Source organism: Metopolophium dirhodum, chromosome 7, assembly GCF_019925205.1.
Source record: "Metopolophium dirhodum isolate CAU chromosome 7, ASM1992520v1, whole genome shotgun sequence".
Taxonomy (NCBI): Eukaryota; Metazoa; Arthropoda; class Insecta; order Hemiptera; family Aphididae; genus Metopolophium; species Metopolophium dirhodum.
In genome coordinates this window covers 5676436-5701028 of record NC_083566.1, presented here as the reverse complement: position 1 = coordinate 5701028, position 24593 = coordinate 5676436, and the positions used below count along the sequence as shown (strand labels likewise).

Sequence of the window (24593 nt, the reverse complement as noted above, 5' to 3'; positions counted from 1 at the left end):
AAATACTAGGTTATACTGTTATATATTGCCGACATATTCATATTTTCATTTACAATTCGGTCAGTTTGTGTGTAACCCACTTAGAATATTGTTTGTTTATAAGACTTATACCATTCGCCCGAGGACCGTAGTTTTAAACAATATCAAAAAAAAAAACTTAATCAACATTATTTTGTGAGAGAAAAACATACGACGTATAACGTGTTGCTCGTATGGTGTACAAAACGCATCTAAAACGTTATAACATTTTATAAGTTCAAAATGATTTTCTACATTTCGTGATTTAAATGAACTTTGTCAAAATTAGAACTTAAAAGTCTTACCTTAAAAATTGTCGAGTCCTTAGGGCCCCCTCCCCCCTCCCCCAAAAAAAAATGTAATAACATAAATCGAAAAGAAACTAAAAATATGATAAAAATAAGATTATATTCCATGTCTACTAAATTCTTGAGGAAAAATATTAACGACCATAATCCTTTATCTAGGTCCTGTATCTATCCCAGAAGAAAACATATTTTAAAAGATGTCCACTCTTGATTTCCAAATTGTTTCAGTCAAATTACTTAAAAACAGATACAATGTAGGTACTTATAGTAACAATTGCAGTAGTTATTTGCTGAGAAAAAAATTAGTATCAACAATCAGTACTTGATCTCGACCGTCGCTTATTACAGTGAAAAAAGGATGCGTAAGCGTTTGTTATTGAGAAACTAGAGTTTATACGTAAAGATAACAGATGCTTACCAATTTAAATTTCTAAGGACTCAATATAATTCCATTTTATATCTTAAAATATTTATATATTTATTAGAACTATACTATTGCATCATAAAATACCAGAAAACTAACAAAAATCAATAAAATAAACAACTCAAAAAATTGTACTAAAATAAACGAATCCGCTGTATTTATAAACCTATGACAATAAATATGAAGATGAATAAAACCAGTGAAAATGAATTTAAAGTACCCCTACAATGTGGAATAAGAAGTAAAAATTAATTACGATACTGTAAAATAATACAACAATATTATTCGTTTGGACTAAAACACAAACTGGTCATACTATAATAATGTATAGACATATTTTTTGAATTAAAAAAAAAGCCTTATATGTATAATTTAAATAAATAAGTCTTATATTTGATAAGTATTATAAATTACAATCATCAAATCACATGATCTTACTGAATAATGGAACACGCATAATATTTTATGTTGTATCAATATTATAAAACAAACATTCTTCTCAGAGTTATCTATTATATGTATTTTTTTCATGAACTTTGAGCGTTTTTATAATATATTCTAAATTCTTTTTTACAATAATAAATATTACCATCATTAAAAACATATTATTAGTATAATAAATCTTAAAAAAAATTTAACGACGACGCTTTAAATGTTTGTAATAGTGTGGTAAAATATTAAAAATATAAAATAATTTCAAATACCAAACAAGTCAACAATTTATTACTATAATTATAAAATAATTCAGGATATTAGGTAGCTTAATTAAAACCAACCATTAAAAACTCATATTATAAAATATGAAATATAATATATTATTAGTAAAAACGATAATTTGAATTTACTTTCAAATGAAAACATAATAATTTTATCGTTGTACCAAAAAGTGATATTAATATTACATTAATTATTTTAATACTTTAATATCAAAGTTGAAAGACTTAATGTGATTTACTACCTATAGAATCAAAGAATAATAGTTTTCTTAAAATTTATGTTATTGTTTACGAGCATTTGTCATACTAGGATTTACGTAAATAATTTTGATTTATTTGTGGTTAGTTTATTATTTGTTTTTTTTTATTCAAAGATACTCTAATAAACCATTGTGTGTAAATATAACTAAATCAACTTATTCTTTTTTTAAAATTCCAAGTCAAACTGGATTCATCTATTTAACTCATATGAAGATTAAAGACATGATATTTTATTTTTTTCGAAAATAAAGTGCACTTTAAAAGTTATAGGTAAGTAATATTATTTTATGTATTCAATGGATAAGTGGCATTTATTTACTTCAACATAAAAATTGAATGAAAATGTGATCGGCACTTAAATACATAAAATTCTTATAGTTATATTTAAATTCGCTCTATATAACTTACAGCCTACTCGGCAACGTGTTCGAAATACAATTCACACTAGACTTAAACCGGCGTGGACCTGAACAAACAACGTCTACTGAACTTTTGTCGTTCACCGAAAACATTATTCCGTTACTTACTTTTTGAGTTAGATATACCTTGTAAAATATTCGCATTTCAAAAAGTATATGACAGTCGAAAATAAATAGTGCTTAAATATGTTTTTAAATACATATACCAGCTACTGAACAGATATTGTAAATGTAAACATGAAAAACCTAATGCTACTGTCACATGCTTTCGTGTTTAAACCTGGTATAAAACAGATGTCACTTAAACAGTTTGATTACGTTTTGTTAATCGATTTAAGACCACATAATCGTTTTAATTTAATCCATTTAATCAATCGAACTTTATGCGCCATATTATACTCGCTATAGTGTTTCATTAACGGAATAGTCACATTAGGTATATATTATGATTTATGAATATGTATTATGCATCCGAATTATTTTGATTCGTACACAAATTATTGTTTGTTAAGTACAGTGTACTGAGTTATTTTGAGTAAATTAAACAAATGACTTTGCATGGTTCAAAATAATTAATTTCGATTGAATTATCATCGATAAATTATTTCCTTGAGATGAATTTACGTCCTTAACTAATTTTACCATTAGTGTTATTTTTATAGTTTGCATGTCTGTTTTTTTTTTTTTTTTTAATAATAAATTACGAGTATAATATTGAATCTCATAATAAATCTATTATTTAATAATTTAATATTTTATTCATTAATAATAATATTTATTTTTTCCTTGATCTATTTCTAAGCATCCACGAATCCGAAACCAAAACGAAATAACTTTCGTTCAAATATTGTTCAGAGTTATTTTGAGAAGTAAATATAATATTATCCTTTTAATGGCCATTTTTTTACATAATTATTTTATATTAGTAACAGTGAATACAAGATACAGTTTTATAGTGGTGTAAAATTCACTTTATTAACTTTGACTCTTCAATTATACTAATTAATAATAATAATATATTATATAATATATATATAATATATAATATATTTTTTTTCTCAATAAAAATATAAATTAATTGCGATTCTTTTGTACCCTAATATTTTTAATATGTCATATACATTCAAAAACCCCATGACAAAAAAAATTGATTAATTTTGAAACATTTTTTTAAGAAATAACAATTAATATTTGAATAGAAATAATAATAGATTGCTGGGTTTAATTTAAATATACATATTGTAATAGGGCCTGAGGAGAAAACAACATTTTATCAGTTAAACAAAATAATGATAGCTAAATTATCAATAAACAGCTGTAGATTGTGAGTCAAGTTTATTTCTTTAAACAGTTTGTATTAAAAGTGATATACAAATACAAACTTAAAGTAATTATTGTAATAAAATATTTATTAAAAATGAAAATTGACTAGACACGTAATATCAAATCATTGATTAAAATAATTATACTATATTATTATACGTTATTAGTAATTATCAAGGCTGGTCATTAACGAGTTAAAAAGTTAAAGTTAAGTTAAAAAGTTAATTTTATTTTAACTTTTTAACTTAACTAGTTACTTTTGGCTTTTCATTAACTTAACTGTTAATTTATTAAATTTCTTTCTTAATTAACGTGAAATTAACGAGTTATTTTTTCATTTTAAGAAGTAAGTTAAGTTCATTTATTTTGTTTTTAATTTTATAATATTTCACTATTTCAATCTATTTCGTTTTCATGTCAAAAAATATGTATTGTAAATTGTTTAAAGTTATAAATTTATATCATTCAAATCTTACTTATATGTAAATCTGTATGAAGTATTAACACTATATCCTATAATTTAGTTTTGGGTTGGAAAAAAATTAAGTACGTTAGTGTTGTATAAACAAATTAACTTTTTTTCAACTTAATAAAAAGTTAACAAAAAATGTGTATTAACTTTTAACTTAACTGAGTTAACCCATAGTTAAATTAATTTTTAACTTTTAACTTTTTGTTATTGGTGCATATTAACTTAACTTAACTGAGTCAAAAAAAATCATTAACTTACCCAGCCTTGGTAATTATTGATAATTACTAGCTGTATAATTATTGTATTTAGTTGAATACGATAATGTCAAACGAACTCTATCAATCAAACTCCCAAATAGATAAATTATTTTATTTTAATTTTTGTAGTAAATTAAAATAAGACAATAGGCATCCTTGGCGTTGATACAACTGTTAGGCATAACCTTAAAATTGTAATTATTAATTAACTTCAATAGTATTTATTTTTTTAAGATATTTTAGATTCTGAGTGAAGCAATGAATTTATTGATTTTATAATGTGTGTTTTTTTAAATTTTTTTTTTTGTGTCTGTCATCACCTTTTTAGACAGTAAAAATGCTTGGACTGTCTTCTACAGTAATTTTTCTGATGGGAAAGTGAACCTAGTTGGTACTTTGGGGGATCAAAAGTAAACATTTCCCAGTAGTTTTCAAAAGCGACGTGAAAAACAAAAGAATGATTAAGGAAAAACGGGACTTTCTGTTTTTGAGAAAATCGATTTTGGTTTTTGGTGCAATTCTAAAACAAATGACCGTAGGTACTTGAAATTTTGACTGAATGTTTATTTTAGCATTTTCTATATACCATAACATTTTCCAAATATTTTGAGCGGTTTACGGACATTTTCAGTTTCCATTTTTTTTTTAGTTTTTTTTTCTATAAATATCAATAAAATTTTATTTGTTGGTTAAAAAAGCTTGAAAATTTAATAGAAGACTCCTAGGTTATTGTTTCAAAGATGAAAAAAATTGAAAATCCATAGTCACAATTTTTTTTATAAGCATTTAAAGTTCAAATATTGACAAAATACGTAAAAATGACGAAAATTGCAAATTATTTTGAGTTAGAAATTCATAAAAAATGTATTCTCAGATTGACCACCTGAACATGTATTATTAAGTTATGATTCCTTGGTTTATTTAGTGCTGAGTACTTAAGTCTTTAGGCCAGACCATATTTGGTTTATGCGCCCAATTGGGTGGCAATGTGCAGTTGCACCCACACTGTATATCAAGTAGTGCAATGTCGCATGGGTGCTCAGTGGTGGTGGGTAGATGGGCCCTGTTAACTGGCATGTACAATGTCCTTAAGCAACTAAATTATGGCCTCTAGTTATAAATGGTTAAACAAATTTACAAGTTAGGTATTTGTGAAACTATTATTATTCGAGTGGTAGGTAATGGTGGGTGGTCAAAATTGTCTACTGCATGGGTTAGTGGGAAATGTTTGGGCACCACTCTAGACGCATCGCAGACCTTAACGGTTTGTCCAACATATACAACACATCAATAGTAGAATGGATAACATTACCATAATCCTATATAAGGCAGTGGTTCATTTGAGGGTGGCGGGGCGGTGGGTATTTTTCCCGATCTGATTTTAAAAGCAGCCCGATTGCAGCTTTTTAATACCTGATATAACGGTGCCTCAATTAAATGTTATATATAATATTTTCTTTTGCTAAAAATACTTCTACCAAAACCTATAATAATATGATATATTATATAAGGGGTGTAATTAGTTATGATAACGAGTAAGTCATTATGGAACATAAAAAACAAATATATGTGAATTTATAATGTGCATACTGTGTTTTAATTTATGTATATAATGTCATTAAAATGCTGAAGTTTAAATCAGAGAAAATTATAATATACGATAAAATCAAAGACTTGAAAAATATGTTAACATAATAATATTGTTATATCGAATAAAAATCTTCTAAATGTAATAAAAGTGAAGTCCACCAAAAACGAACGATGAGTCTATAATATTATAGTTGGGTGGTACCTTAGATATACTAAATAGTGTAGTATTCATCATCACTGCCGAGCTGCATCTCTGCTTATCTTTAGGAAAATCTCGTGACATTATTAATTTATACATCCACCGTTAAATCGATTGCATATTTATACTGCAAAAGATAACTATAATATTATGTAGGTACGCGTATGGTATTCGGTATGGCGTTTTCACCAGATGTATTTATTTCTTATTTGTTTTTCCGAAATATTTTGATTTGCCGATAACTGATGGTAGGCAATAGTCCTGAACTGGTCACAACGTCTACAGAAAATATATTAATATGTTTAGTCTTCAGACGCGTAGTACGCGCATTACAGCAATGTTCATTTCTCATCATAAATGTATAAAGTACTAATACACTTATCTACAGCAGCTGTATATAACACTCACTTAGTACACGATAGCTCTTCAGATAAACCGTAAGCACTAATCAGACTTATATCGCTAAGCGAAAATAGACATCATATATCAACAACACTGGGTACTATTAATATACCGCCTTTGCAAAAGAAATTCCAATACAAGCGTGGTTCAGCATTTAACCATAGTACGAAATATTGTAATCTGTTTTATGTTATTATAGAGCTGCATTGCTGTGTAGCTTTGTCTGTGTACTATTTACAAAGTATACAATTATAATGCTAGTGCTCACAACAAATCGAGAATTTAAACAACTCATTAACATTTAACAAACCAATCGTAGACAGCTGATTCCAGATTATATGGACAGTTTGATGTTAAATGGATTGTTAAATTTTTTAACGATTTGTTAAATTTTAATGGGTATTAGTGAGATTTTACATTATTGTATTTTTTATGACAATTGTTGACATACATAATATTTATAATTAAAATATTGTCTTCATTAAAGTATAAATAAATATTTAATTGAGTAATGTAATGTCTTTTAAACTTTTCAAAACTGCCTACAAAGAGAAAATTTAACTGGGAGTCTTAAACTTTAAATGCTATAATTCTACAGTTATTATAACTACACATTTTTATTAACCGAGCGATAATAAAATTGTAGGTGCTATAAGTAAGCATTACAATATTATAGTAATGCAATTTACCAGAGTACAGTATTTGAGGTTAGCACCCAAGAATTGAATTTAATAATGTCTGAGTATCCACGCTATTCTACAATATAACATTAACCATTTTAATATTAAAATAAAATAAATTTAGTAGGGTATATGAAAAAAAATGTAGTTTCTTACCTCTGCAGTGCATTTAATACAAATCTAATAGATACATATTATTTTAATAATAAAATCAAAGTAAAAAAAAGAAACAACAAAATGGAGCACAACAATGACGATTGTCGATAATTGGTTTTATTCTTTGGGTATTGGTATTATATATAAATTCTGTTATTATCGCTCTTGATTTTATTTTAATTGAATAACTACTTCTGGAACTATCTTCTTAAAACAAATTTTATTTTTTATTTTTTAATTCCTATTCATATAGTTGCCTTGGATTTGAGAAAATAATTATACAGTTTAACTTACAATACTATTATTGTATTGAATAGAAATAAGTTTAGAACTTACACTAATATAATATTATATTTGATACAAGCATAATGCATATATAGGTCATTGAATAGGTATTATCTAAGTACAACATAATTAAACGTCCACATATAATATAATTATCAATTTTAGTTTTTAATATTCTTGTTGGTTTAAACTAAAATGACAAATAACTAAATATTATATTATACAAGTTAATGAAAAAAGTTGTTCTTGCCGAGTGACATAAAATTATATTGATTTCTATTATATTATTATTTATTATTATTGGTACTTAGCATTTTACGAACAAACCGTATTTTTTTTCTAATCATAAAATATATTTTTGGAATTTTATTAACAGACAACGAAATATGTAATCACCGTTTACGAGGCAGATTGGATTTTTAAAGTTTTTTCTATGCAGGTATACGTGACTTCTGCTTCTTTAGAAAATGTCTCATTTCAATATGTTTTGTCAACAAAAGGTTATTGTTTTAAGACAATTAAAAAGGCACCTACCACGCATTGCACAATGTTTCAAGAGCAAAATCGTTGAACATTTGGAAACTTTAAATGAGATTCGGTACTCACAATATTGTTATTACCCTCTCCTCGTTCTAAATTTTAATTACACGAAAATCGGTGTCGTGCGTTTTCCGTGTAGGTGCCTACATAACATTTAATGGGTAATGTAATTTCAACTTTCGATCACGGATAGAACCACCTGGAGTTTTAAGCAGTTTAATTTGGACACATAACCGCTTATAATTGCACGTAAATTTTAAATAATACTATACTATCCTGATTCCGTATTATTAACGAATAATAATGTTGCCTTAATTTCTTTAACGAGGTAGCATTAATATCGTTGTTCTGCACAAACGCAATCGAGCTGCAGGCCATATTTTTCGCCACTGTTTGGAGACCCTAACCTGCAGTGTGAATCAATCGTCTAGCAGCTAGGTGGACGTGATTTTTTTAAGACAACGATCTCGCGTTATGGAAAACAGATTATTAACAGATCGTCATTCTCGAACCGTGACGACACTGTAATATTCAATTATTTTCGACGCGACAGGAATTCAAAAACTGTAAATTAGACGATTTTGCTGTTGTGCCGCGACCGTGCCCATTGATTGCCTCGGCGTTACGTTCGGTTGAACAGCGAAACGAATTATTGATGGGGTAGTTGTTTTCGCAATGCGATCCTTGCAGCGCGGCGCCTAACATCGGTGTCTGTTCGCTGTTGTATACATACTTTTTCTGCCCATCAACCTACGAGATAGGTTTTAGTAAATTGACGACGTTACACGAATTTTTCAGTCGTTAAACACGAAATAAAATATTACGCGTTACGTTTTACCCCCACCCCCCTCCCCCCCACCAACAACACCACTCGTCTACGCACGTGACCCCACGAGGATGTATATCGAATATGTATATACACGCCGAGTAAAGTGGCGCCACGTATCTAATTAAATGTGCAAAGCACATGTGTCTCGGGAAAGTTTAAATTTGAAATAGTTTTCCATGGGAATTCCTATATAACAATCGGTACTCTGCGCGTTCAACCCCTTACGACGACCTCACGACTTATGAACACTGTTGCGAAAGCCGTCATGTCGACAAAATGGTTATTGCTCCGTGGTAATATAGCTTCCATGACGTTCCCTCCTTACAACAATGATTTCATATAAAGAATAATACAGACGCGTGTATGTTTATAATATAATAACAATAATAATATGTGACATTGAATTTCAGACGTTGCGACTGCCGAGTTAATTAATTATACCATTATATTTTATTATTAAACATACCTATAGGGGTACATTAGACTTTAAAAATGATTTTCCTTGTCGAAATAATCAAAATATATTTCCGCGAATATTAAATTATTGTATTATCGTTCATTTGATTTCACAATATAATATTATTTTCCACAAATCGTATTACATGCATATTATAATATGATCATAAATTAATAATACAAAAATAAAAATTACAATCATTTTTATCGATTTGTATGTGTTGTTTATTTTTATATTTTTTATTATCAGCTCAGGTTGTAGGATCTCTCCGAGGATACCAGGTATATAGGTTGTATCTCTCCGATAGTCGGATAGTCGTGTGTTCATTAATACATTATTTTTTTTTGTATAAACTCCTCTGTTGGTTGGATGAATATTATATTATTATAATTTAATATACCTATACAAGTATGTTCCGTGTAGTTTTAACATTTATGTAAATATTTCAAAATTAGCCTCGCATTTTGGGGCCATTATGTAGTTTATTCTTGTGTAAAACATAAAATATTAACAATATCTGAATAATATTAAAAGTTACATAATACATATATATATATATATATATGTTATATTATTAAATTATGTTAGTGTAATTGTTTAAATCTTCTATTATTTTACGGAATTCGAAATGTCACGGAAGTATGACACAATATAATAATAAATAATAACATTTTAATTCGATATTAAAAATTATATTTAAAAAAAAAACACTCAATCCAATGTTGTATCATTAGTAACTCGTTAAAACTATACTATATAATCTATCTTCTATAGGTATCTATAGAAATACATAGAAATGAAATCTTTCTTTCGGATTGGCTCCGAAGCAACCTGACCGATTTGGATGATTCTTTGTTTATTGTGTTCGTAATTGTCAGGACAAGTTTAATATGAAAGAACATTTTATGAAAATACACAGAAAAAAAAAGAAATCTGAAGCAATAATAACGTTATTTACGTTAGAAAAAAGACAATTGTTACCTACGTGGTCTTTACGTTAACGTATTAGGTGGTTAGGTTAGGCGGTTAGTTGGCACTATACTCTGTACTAATGTGCAATGTTATGATTAATGTGTTAAAAATCAAAGTTAAGCTTTGAATTGTTTTCCTTAAGTTTCAAGCATAATTTTACCGGGTTTTAAGTAACACATTTAACACAAAGTTTGAATAATTTAAGTGGTGGCATTTTTTTCTACGAGCAACGAAATGCACGGGTTACAACTATTTTCTATATTATATATATATATATAATACACACGTAAGACGTACGAATCTTGCTGCGTCTATAGCCTATCTGATAATATACTGCTCGCATATCACAAACGATAGATTACAATTATTATTATTATTATAGAAGCCCAACAACATAGATTATTGGTTTTATGATACATTGTTATAATAGTTGTTAAAACATTATCCAAAGGTCATTGATATCATATCATCCGGCTAATGTCAACATCGACCACATTATCAAAATATTAACATCACCCGTTACATAAATAATAATACCATAATTTTTTTCTCATACTTGCATCAAAGTATTGTTTTATTATTTTTTTTATAGTGAAACTTAGCGTTAATTATTTATATGGAGTTCTATGTAAGGCTAAAGTCAGTATAGGCATTTTACAAACACTGTATTTTAGTATTTGTATTTAAAAATGTAAGCTATAAACTATAAACAAAAGCCTAATATGTCTGAATGTTTCATCAACTTGTTGACCGTATTGGACACTGCAGTAAAAATAAAACATTGACATATTTTTACGAACTCTTAAAAGTTGTTTGAAATAATATATTGTTTGATAATAATAATTGCTTGTAACAATGTAAGTATTGTATTTGAGAACAAAAACAAATCTTCTAATTTATGTTTTTAATTAAAACAAGATATAACAACTATGTGTATAAAATACTGTGACAATGTTTTAGCTGGAAAAAAGTTGTCTACCTACATATTTTCCAGAAATGACTTCTAATTGAAACTGATCCTCAGCACTCAAGGAAAACAAAATATAGCAAAATACATACATCTCGTTTATTGTAAATATACCTAATTGATTGGACTAAATATTTTGCAGTATTGTGAAAAAATTATACACGTATCAGAGCTTAAATCAAAGTAGCATGCTACTAGATATTTTTCCTCTGTTTGGAAAATAGAGGAATCATAAATATGTTTTTGGGTACAATACAGTGGAAAAATATCTAGACAATAGCATGCTACATTTTGATGGAAATTTAATTTGATTTCCATTTTGTTTATTGTTGATTTGCGTTTCTATGTAATAAACAAAGTGTCACAAAAATCGGTTAGAAAAAAAAAAGTTGTGCCCACCCCAAAAACTTAAAATTTGTGAATGATACATACAATACCTATATAATATATTAATTATGTTTATAAGGGAACATATTATTATATCTTGATACGTTTCAAGCATATTATCTATCCTAATCTATAACCTAAGTAAAAATGTGTAAACACAATAAAAATTATAAGACGTGACAAAATTATTGATAACAAATATTTACTTATTTATATAAATTTGTTTTAGATCCTGAGCGCAGCAATAAATATATTGAATTTACAATAATTACGCGTTTGTTTTTACTCTTGTTTCTGTCGTAAAATTTTGGAACAGTAAAAATTCTTGGATTTTCAACTTCAATATCTTTTCTGGTGAGAAATTATTCCAATATTTGGTATAATTTAAAATAATATTTTGACTATTTTTGAGATATTTGACATTTTTTATTTATTTAACTTTTTACTATATATTTCTTTATAAATATAGGTATATATACTACTAGCTGATCCCGTGCACTTCGTTGCCCGTTAAATGTACCAACCCTATATGACTTAAACTTTGTTCAATTCGTTATTTAATATTCGGTGTATGGTGTTCAAAATGTATCTTAACTTTTCTGTCACCTCGAATAAAAATTCTGATTCGCAGCGTATATTATCAGGTAGGCAATCTACCTGCGGTAGATCGCGGACCCCGTGCTGTTTGTACGTAACTGTATGATTTAACTCTAAAGTATCAAAGTTATACCAAATTTGTAGTTTTTACTTAATTCCACTTACGGTGGATTAATATAATCAATTAATACAAAATCCTAACCTAACCTAACCGTACTAAAATCCGATGAATAAAAAAAAACCAAATTTAACACTTTTTAAATTAGCTTATCTTCTTTCCAGAGGTCTAATCTACACACAAACATTCATTTATTTTATATATATATTATATATATTGACAAAAAAAAATAATAAAAGTCAACAAACAAGCCCGATTAACCAATAGCAACTTATATATAATAATATATGAATATATGAATATTATAATAATACACTATTATTATTTTAATCTGCAACAATATGCTACATATTTTTTAGATATTGCCTAAAATAACCATGCCAACGTCATTCCACTATAATATGTTTAACCGTTTTACGGTAAATCGGTATCGACTCAAAACTTTATAAAAATAATAATATATTATAATATTCATACATTTTTGTAAATACCTGATGCCAAATATTATCCAAAATATTCAAATTTTCATGTTATAGCCATATTATATAGTTTTCATTTTAATAAGGTCACTACGTTACTGTTATCAAAACTATTACGAAAAAAGAACTTTATTGCTAACAAAGTTTTTTTATTAAGATTATAATATCGTTATATATTATTTTTTTTTAAATATTTATAAGTAGAGTTCGCATTATGTAGGAATTTATTTTCTGCTTCTTATATTAGTATAATATTAAGCTTTAATATATGATAATTATATGCATACAATATTTTACTGCCTTAATAGTAGATATAAATTAAATAATTAAAATTAATAGAAATTAGAATTTATAACTATTTTATAATATTCATAGTACGCAGCTGCTAAACGCTAATATATTATTTTAAATATTATGAATAAAACTTCAAATAATGGGTTTTTTTATAGTTTTAAAATAATTGTTTGTATACCTACCTATTTAGTTTAGGATTTTTCGTGCTCTTTATAGTATTTTTAGGATCTTTTTTTCATTATTTGAAGTGCTTTTAGAGGTTTATAAAACTGCAACATCTGAACTCCACTTATACGTGTTATAACCAATATATAGCAAGAAAATTAATAAATATACAGTTTGAATAAGAATAACTGAATGTCTATTGTCTAATAGTAGTAAAATAAAAGCTACCATATTTTTTTTGTTTATTTATTTTAAGTTATATTTTCCTAATCAGATGATCAAAGTAACAAAATTAATATTAAAAAACTGTTTTGGTATATTGTGTAAGAAATAAATATAAAATAATTTAATTCGAATACCTACTTATAAAATATTGTTGTAATTTAAATTTGTTTTTTTATTTACTAATTTATCATTATTACGATGTAATGAAATCACTGAACAATTAATTCTACAAAACTGATAAATTATTTTTATTTTATATATATATATATTTATAAATATTATTTAAAGTAACATAATCAACAAACATAAAATATATATAAACAAATAACTATCTACAATAATTATTTTTATGGATATTAAACACATACACCTTAATTGGATTTATAATTGTTTAAATTACCCAAATTATTTTCTAAAGAATTTCAAAAATTGTAATTATAAATACAAGCGAGAAGAAACAGAACATCAGACAACCATAATGATTTAAGTATAGTCGAGTTTCAATGATTTTCCCATAATATATTTTAGGTACCAAATTTAAGTGATAGTCTAAAATTGTAATCTAATTTATGTAATATTTATTTATTTAATCAAAATTAATTCTAAAACACTCATTAATTTTCAATATTAAAATACAATATATTTTTAGTTAGAGTTGTGTTTAATATTTATTATGTTATACAAATGATGTACAATTGTTTTAATAATTAATCAAAACACATAGTCCGATTACACCATACCGAATACTGTTAAGTGTTAGGTGATCATTATTAAATTATACTGTGATCAAAATAATCTATTTTTAGAACAATTTGCTATTTATTACTCTAAAATAAAATATGCAATTATTTAAAAATACAAAAAACCAGCTGATGACTTCGGTAGATAGATTAAATAATAACAGTCAATATAAAATGAAATGGTCTATATTTAAAATTAAAAAATATTTTAACTACCTACGTAACGCGTTTTACTTAAGAAAAAAATTAAAAGAAAACTTTTAAATTAAATATAATTTGTTTTAATTTATAATATCACACATTTGATAATATACTTATCAGTTATAACAATCAGATATTATAAGTTCATAAGAAAAACATGCGGGGTTCTCTTAACAAAAGAACTTCCAATCTTAAACCAGATGAGATTTTTGAATTATTTTTAATAAAATATAGCAGTGTTGGCACGTCTTGGCGTAAATCTATCTAAAATGCCAAAGGATCATCATTTTATTATTTAAATGTGGTAAAAACATAATATTATGGCGTGAGAGGTACTTACAAAAAAAACCAATTATTGCTCCAATATACAACGGTGCAATTTAAAAATGGGGAAGTCTATATAATTGTTGAAAGCGTGTATTGGATGTACTTAAATCAGTCGTTAAAGAATTAATATTAGTTGTATTATTTAAGATAATAAATAAGCCTTTATACTACGCATTTCGGCACAAGTTTTTGCTTGTCTTGTGTATTATTACGATTTTTGAATAAATTAGCATTTAATCATAATATAAGATGGTAAATTATCCAAAATGGTGTCCTAGACATTTTAGGACTAGTTTCCGACTATGCATCTGTATTATATTATTTATTTTCCATCGTTTTTATAATGTGATTTATTTCCTTTAACCGCGCAACCGAAGAAATAATTCCATATAATAAATATTGTTTAGATTATTATTACATCTATGTTTAAGTTATGTTGCCGAATAATATAGTTATTAGTAATGTGTCACAGTATTTTAAATAAATAAATCAATTATTGTAAGTTCTAATGATTATTATTTTTAATTAAAGATGCACAATATGTTTAATATAAATTATCATAATTAAAAAAAGTTGGTTATATACTATGACACTTAAAAAAAAGAAATTGTATTTTAGATTTATTAATGGTAATATAATTTATACTTAGTTATTTATATCTGAATTGTATTGTTACCTTTATTTTTTATTTTTTATAATTATTTACTGTATAATGAATATTCAAGCCGAATTCTCTAATATTATATTTTGAAAAAAGCTGTCAAATAGTAAGTTAATCTGTACTATATAGTCGTAAGTGTCGAGTGTACCTCGTCAGATGATATTCTCAGTAATTTAGTGTACATGATGAGTTAAATTTAAATTCAATGATAAATCATTGTATGACGAAAAATTATTCTGATCGGAAATGGTACAGTTAGTTTTAGGAACCGTAGTTACCAATTCATTATTTTAATAATTAAATTAAGCTTCAATAACATACATCAGTCGATAAAAAAACAAATTCTATTTATTAAAAATTCAAATTATAGATTTATAGAAACAATGGTAAGTAGAGGCATGTATAATTAAAAGGTGAAAGATATTCCTTCGAGTTAAATTCGATTTATAGACGTTAGAGTTATGGAGGTTCCGATGTGATATTAAAATTTAAAAAATATATAGATTTGTTTGTGTTTCTTAGTTGTTTTAAAAATAACTCGACAATATCTACTTTTGACCCTGAACGTAATAACTAGGTCTAATTTGCTAGTAAGCACTGAGGCACCACCACTCTAGAAGTTCATGATTGGAGCTTTTTTTTCAGACCAATGACAAAAAAAAACACTTATCATGATTGTAGAACCAATACATTTATCTCTCCGATCTGATTCTAAAATAGCACACTAAAGTGGTGAGTATTCTAAATTATAATATACTTTAATAATATTGTTACAGATGAACTAAAAATAAAATGAATTGTATTTTGTTTAATCTGTGTTATTATACTCATATATACGTAATCTACAATTATTAAAATAAACTTAATATTTATATAAATAATCATACATAATTAACATAATCACATTATTATTTTGTGTAGATTGGATCACGGAATGGATAACACAGTGAACAAAAATAGAATAACAGGATATAATTTCTGACATCATGCTTCTTAATAAAACGAAACATCAGACAAGTTTAAAGCGCCATTCATATATTATGATTTTTTCATCTTCTTATTCCATCAAAGGATGCATTTAAGTGCTGGGTGGGGTTTTTAAAGTACTCGTCGTGATATGTGAAAGGCAGAGATGTATGTTTAAGTTGCTTTTGTTATTACATAGCTATGTAATGTTACAAATGGTTGGAAATACCATAAAGTTATCATCAAAAAAAAAAAAAAAACAATTTAAAACAGCACTCGCCAAATTTTGTTTTATATCTATTTTTGAAATCCACGAACAAAAAACCAGAGAAATCGCTCTGCTGTATAGTTGAGACTAGCGGTGTTAAGTGTATATACAGTGCTAACGTTTTTGGCAAAATTGGATATTCAAATGAAAAATAATGATTTAAGATAATGTTTTTTCAATTACAAAAATATTATACGTATATTTCAAAGGAGTTTAACACTTTTTACCACTATACGTACACTTTTATTTACTCTACACAATTAATTATATTAAATATTTAGATGAATTTTAAGCTATTTTTACAACGTACACGGCATCGGTATTGTATTTATTAGTTAAGTTTATAATAATTTTATATTATATTATGAAATGATATTATAATTATTACTTCTTACCTGTTTTATAATATAATATGGCACCTATTTTGGTTTAAATAAATATTTGTTTTTTAATTTGAAATGTAAATTTAACTCCATTATTGTATTATAGTAATATACATTATTCCATTAGTATTAATATTATTATGGCATACAATTGAATTCAACATTTACTCAAAACAAATAACGCTAGAAAAATCTTATGAAAATCAACTGTAAGTGGCAACTCTATACATTTAATATAAAATATAAAACTACTGATAACTTAAACCCTTTTCACACGATGATAGTTATGGTACTATATCTAGTGTGATAGCTTGTATACTAGTTTTTAGGTCCGTGTGAATTATAATATAGTATACTAGTTAAGGAATCATACTAGCTACTGTACAATTTTTGATAATAGAACATTTCCTATTTTCCACACTATTTACCAGCATAGAAATATTGTCCGCCAATCAGAATACAGACATGTTATCAATCAAAATCATTATCACGATCGAGATCAACACAATATTATACAAATTAATTACAATAAAAATTATAAATTATCAGTTGATCACCAGTTTTAGTAAGTTTAAACTAGTTTTTTTCATGATTATGAACAAGTACAAACGATTGAAATTGTACCACCTAGCACCTAGCATACAGATATTTTCGTATATTTCGTTATCATTTTGCAGCCAGTACTTTTTACAGTGCATAGCACATTATGGTGTGAATAGAATTATATACAGGTACTAGTATACTAGGTTACACGCAATATACTAGACTAGCTAGTATGCTAGATATAGTACCATAACTATCATCGTGTGAAAAGGGCTTTAGACTTATAACGAAATGTTATATTAATAATAAATTATCATTTTGGATAGTTGCGAATGAGATACGTTTTGAGATTTCATAACCAATATTTAGAAATGTGCATAGTTTTTGAATAAGATCTCAGGGAAAATATATATAACATTGTGAAACCCTTCATGTTGGGCAAAATGTTACGGCAAATTACATTTAGTAAAAAACTTAAAGGCGTATACCTTTTATTATTTTCGTGAAAATGAAAAACATTTTTAAAATAATTATTTGTAACATAAAATACAATTATTGTTATACTTGCGCGCCATTAGTATTTAAAAATCGTACTATTATTTTTTTAACATTAAAAAATATGTTATATTACTACAGTTATACTACTGCATATTACGTCAGTAGGTAATGTAATATCAAATAAAATTATATTTTACTTTAAATTGTATTTTAAATTTATTTTATAACTTCAGGATGTAATTTGTTTTACATTATGTATTTTTTAGATTTATTTTTACAACAATCCATACCTTAGGGCACAAATAAGTATAATATACGAGGTACAGTAAGATCCATTACACGTTAAAAAAAAAAAATTGTAAAAACAAACCTCGAATTAATTTTTAATATGTATTTAAATTTTAGATTCTGAGCGGAGCGAGGAAGTCAGTGGTTTTACAATGTTTATTTTTTATTTTTATTTTTATCCTGTATACAAAATTTCTACAAGAAGGAGTGCTTTGATTTCAACATATAGTACCTTATCTTTTAGAAAATTAGATTAAGATGATACTTTAGAAAGGTAATTTTCCGATTTTCTCAATAGTTATTTAATGCCACGGGAAAAACTACCGAAAATTTACGAAAAACTGCTAAAAAAGGGATTTTAATTTCTAACGCTATTTGTTTATTACCATACCTACGAATAAACAATTATAATATTATAATATTAATTCAACTTAAAGGCTATAATAAATAATAACAATAAACAATATCCTGACTGACAAACTATCTTCGCTCAGAATCGTTTTTCTTATACAATGATATTATATCATTGAATTCAAGTTTAATACAATTCATTATACATTACATTATCCATTACTGACTCCACTTGTAACCTACTGTATAGCAGAGTGACATCCACTTACCCGTTTTTTTTTATTGAACGGAGAAGGAGAAGTTGAAGTTTACGTCGATGAAGATGTTTACAACTTCTTTTTAAGAAAAGTTAGATTTTAGCATAGTTTGATTATAATTTTTCATACAAATTTCAGAGAAAAGAAATAAGAGAGGGGAAAGTGTCATTTTTATTTTATTTTATTGTTTATACGTCGGTGGTTTATTTTGGAGAATTTTCAGCTGCTAATTATTTTATATCATGTATGGTTATTAGATGCTGTTAATTATTATAATTATTAAGACCACTGACGACAGCTATGGACAAGAAGACATAATACGCTAAATTTCCTTCGTGATGACAATTATTATTCTAATTATTATAACGCAAATTAACTTGCAATTTATGCAATGACTTATGATGTAGAACATGATTTATCAAGAAAATAAAGTGCTTATAATAATAATAAAATCCTAAAATAGTGAAACTTATGCAATATACAGTAAGAGAATAAAAATCAGAATTCATTTACTCTTTATGACACAAATAATAGTGTTTTAACGATAGAAATGGAGCTGAAAATGTACGTGTGTATGTGATAGAATTGTGCGGTATATTATGTTTTTTATCAAAAACAAAATAGTATTATGCACGACTGATGAATCATTGTTATATAACTAGAATAATATAATGTATCCATTTGGTCTCAGTCAGAAAGTATTATTCCGATTTATTTATAAGTATTCAATAATATAACTCATTAGTTCAATTTAAATATGTAATCACGTTCTATTTATCGATCTGTGTAAAAGCTATATTATTATATTATATAAGGGTTGGAATAGAAGGGTCGACCCTAACTGGTGAGACTTGACTAAGTGGTTTCAAAATATTATACTCTAGCATATAATATTTGATGGGATGAACCACTGAATTGATCACGTTTAAATTTACTTGGATAAGTGAAACGGTGTGGGCAAGTTGTGTAAGCCACGAAAAATGCAATTTTAGTGACCTTCACTCGCTGATGAACGTTACAACCATCCGTGACACGGCGCATGAATCAGCGACGACTATAATTCTGTCGTGCTGGTGTACGACTGATTGTATTGTATTGAATGGTACCTATGACAAATTTCAAGGATAATTAACTTTTTGAGTTAAGTACTGGATAAATACGCGCCACGCAGATTCTTTTATTGCATCATTGTAAATATTTATGACATGTTTGTAAAAAGTGAGTTTGGTGCCAAATTATTTTATTCCAAGGTATTAACTTGCGTGCCTGTTCCATTCGGCGATATGTCCATTTATTTTTGAACTCCTTTCGTTGTTTGTGTTTCTATTAGCAAACACTTAGGGGCACCATTGCCGGGTTAGCCAAAATCGCCCACTCCTTTAACCAGGCGATAGGTAGTCGTGGGTCACCAAACTTGACCTCAGACATAGGATTTTGTTTGTGGTATGATGTTGTTTTCATACTGGAGTGAAACAACATAGTAGGTAACGTCTACAAAATTTGTGTTCATTCTGGTCGTTGAAGGCATGTAATTTATATACATTTTAAATAGTAGGGGAGATTTACAGGATTTTTGTGAAAACCCAACAATATATTTACGTCGTGAAGATTTAGTATTAAAAAAGCCCGTTATTTTAGGAAGGTTCCTACTAATTTGACACATAGGACCGGACATGTTTTGTTTATAGTAGTTTATAAAGTATGCCGCTGTGCCAAACTTTATCAAAGGCCTTTACTAGGTCAAATTAAATATTTAAATGGCAGCAGTTCATTCTCAGTGTTGAAGGAGATTTATAACTAATTAACTAGTTTGGTCATTTGGTTTGTAGTAGAGTTTTCTAAACTAAGTACATATTATTATCGTTCTGGCCTAAAAACTAATAGTTTTCATTTAGGTCAAGAAGTTATTCAGCCCAAAAGCACAATTAATATTCTATGCAATAATTTAAAAATATTATATTATACTTATGCTATTTGTTTTTGAAAATAATAATTTAACTTTTCTAAATAAATCACTAATACTGTATAAATACATAATAAAATATCTTCTAAAATATAAAGACAGATCGTCTCCATTCAGGATCGTTTTTTAATGCAATGATTTATCATCAAATTCAAACTGAATTCGTTCATTACAGTGATCTACTCAATGACAACGTTTTCAATATACCAATGACCATATAGCTGAGCGACTTCCCCGATTTTATTCTTTTCTGTTGTTGTGAATAATGCTTAAAACGTTATATTGTTGTGCATATTATCCTGCACTGATAAAATTAGTTTAAAGTTACTGGCGTGCGCTTATACATACATTTAAATAGCTACGACTTGAAACGTTGATGTTTTGCCATAAGAAAAAAAAAATGGCATCCGGAAAAAATGGAAAACATTTTCACTTCCTGTAGCGAATAATAAATGCTTTTAGTCGTAAAATCCTTCTTGCGAACTTGTTACAACGACAAACTTTATAATAAACTCTGGCGAACTTTAGTGATAAATTACCATAACGCGAATTAACACCGCGGGTATCATTTCGATTAAAACATTGAAACAATTTGTCCTCCTCGCCGTATGTTTTTTGATACTTAACATTAGTCAAGTATATCTGTCCAATTGGATTTGTACAAAACAAATTCCAGTCGACCTTCATCGAAGATAGTTTACAGTTTACGCGATATATTATTCCATCATTTGGGCTATTCCGCGGGAGCTTAATGAAGAGCGTTAGCATGCATCTTGAATTCCGTTATTTGTTTCATTCATCTGAATCTACCCCTGTAGTATTGAAGAAGTAGACTATTTCACCATCAGCGATATATCACTCAGTTTTTTTATTTTCTTTAAACGAACATATTATATATAGGACATAAGTACTACAAATTTATCGTAATATTAGATATATTCTAATCGTTTGTCATACAGTTAATGCTAAAACTATAAATTATAGAATATTATGTATTATGCTTTAGAGTTTAGACTATGAGCGGAGCAACGAATGTCTTGATTTTACTATGATGTGTATTTTTAAATTTTTTTTTTCATACTTAAATTCCCATAAAAATATATTTTAAATAAATTAAAATGTTATTAAAATTGTTATAACATTTTTATTAAGAATTGCAAATTACATACCTAGTTAAATATAAATTAAATTGGGTAGCCACATAATGAAATAAAAATAAAAATGTATTATATTATTTTTCCTTATTCTATGGATTATATTCTATAGTTATAGTACCTCCCTTCTTGTTAGATCGCTATTAAAATCATAATCACTTAATGATCATTACATTTAGAAAGATAACTTATTAGTTATGACCTAACTAATTATTTAATGAGAACAATGTCCAATAGAACAGTAAGCCAGTATATATAGTAACTACATAGTATAGATAGCAATTACAAATACAAAACAGTTATTGAATTAACAACAGCTAAAGAAAAAAATGAATTATTTAATAATTAATCACTATTTACAGATTACAATAATAACAATAAGACTACTACTACAGACTACTACCAGCAAATAATAATAATTTCCTAAATTTAAAAGAGGCTTATTAAGTGCGCATTTTCACAAGACGTAAATAATATGATTACTTATCATTAATAATTATCTTTAGGATTCTCTACATTTAGGCGAAACATTGATGAAATACCTGACTTAATGATTAACTTTCAATTAATTATATTTGAAACGTAGAGATTTACTATGAAATGAGTTAATTATTTGCATTTAAAAAAAGTACGCATTGCATGTTAATATTTCAAGTAGCTGGGTTTATGTTTAAAATTAGCTTAAACATTTTAAAGGAAATTCCAACATGCCATTCAGAAAAGTAAAAACTAATTTGACAATATGTTTTATATTGTTATTAAAATATTGGTTGGATAGTTAATTCCAATTTATTAATATTTTTTTTTTTTACTCAAGAAAAGGATACGGTTTAAAGTTTTAAAAAACTATTTATAGTTCAATAATTTTGAAACCATAATCCATAAATTTAATTAGGTATTCAAATTGTTTATTTTAATAACTTGAAGAATAGTGTAAGCAGTAATGAAATATTTTGTTATATAGATACTAAATTTAACAACATTTACGTTACAAAATAGTAACTATACCTTATATATATATATTTTGGTTTTTAAGAAAAAATATAATGCCAAACTAGTTTAATTATATTTACATAGGTAAGTAATAATAAATAATACATTGTGTGGATAATTAAAGTTTTAATATATTATGATTATTGTTTATCCGTAATACTATTATATTTACTGAGGTTAAAACAATGTCAACTGTAATTTTCCACATTGAATTTTTTAGAAAATAAAATCAATCTTATTAAAAAAATATATGTATACAAGTTATTTTGTCATAAACGGTCTATGTCCAATACGTTAAACACAAAATTGAACTCTTCTTTGAAATGTACTGACGGTTCACTCTACTGCTTCCATTTTGTATTAAATTCCATGATAACATTCAATTATTTTTTATGCATATGAATTCAATAAGTGTAACACAATTGAATGTAATGTTAACAGATGCAAAACCAATAGTTCCAGCAGAAATAAGCAAGGAAGAAATAAGTCCATACTGGTCATTCAACGAGACTGCTGATATATCAAAGTACGAAGATTTCGACCACAGAAAGTTCTTAGGTAATTATAAAAATGTTACTACATACTTCATAGAGAAATACTGTATTACAGAATTTATAAAATATAGTTGTTTACAGTAGGGAAGTAAAACTGATATAATAATATAAGATAATGAAAGTAAGTGCATTAACACAATATAAATAATATAATAAAAGACATAGGTTCACGTACTTATAACGTACCTATACTGGAAATTAAATAATATAAAAATGGGCTGTGGAACTTATATATTATCTGAATAAAACGTATCTACCTGGCATAGCGCGGTCTAATTGGTCATCACATTTACGTGACCTACGATTTTACCTGTACACGCTCAAACGTCCAACTCCCAGAAGAAATAAGTATATGACTGATAGATAAATAGTTCAGATCAACTGATTTTAAAATTTAGTTGACAGCACTAATTTTCCAGATACCAGAAAATAATGCTTCTTCAATAAAGGATTTATTAAAAATAAGAAATAAAATATGGTAATAACAATAATTGAAAGATTTAAATTAAAAAGAAATTAACCTGATAGGCCATTTGGTTACAATATTATGGGGGGTCGAAACTCGAAAAGTAAGCTACTGGATACTAGAATAAAAACAAATATAACCAACATCGAACAGTTCTTAACATAGAGATGCCCCAGAGTTTCATCTCGATTTCAAAAATGTTTAGCATACTACTTATGTACTAGTTTACTTTCAAATCCAGGGTGGGACATTCAAAATTACCGGTTTATAAAAATTCAGTCTCATGTATTAATTTGTGTACTGCGTATAGCCAACATTTTAAGACTTTAAAACAAAATATATATTTATCAAATCGGTTTGTACAATAACAATGGTTTTATTAATTGTAATTTATATACATCATTGAGACAAGAACTTGTAGACACTGGTATAGATGTTTG

At 26.6% G+C, this 24593-nt stretch overlaps 1 protein-coding gene across 2 annotated transcripts in view; it reads left to right on the top strand.

The window, feature by feature from the left end:
* LOC132948909 (limbic system-associated membrane protein-like) overlaps positions 1 to 24593 on the top strand; it is a 248434-nt gene that overhangs the window by 120324 nt on the left and 103517 nt on the right. For both annotated transcript variants that reach the window (XM_061019600.1, XM_061019599.1), the window contains one exon: positions 23575 to 23691. In XM_061019600.1, coding sequence (XP_060875583.1) covers positions 23575 to 23691 — 117 coding nt within the window. The remainder of the gene's footprint in view (positions 1 to 23574; positions 23692 to 24593) is intronic.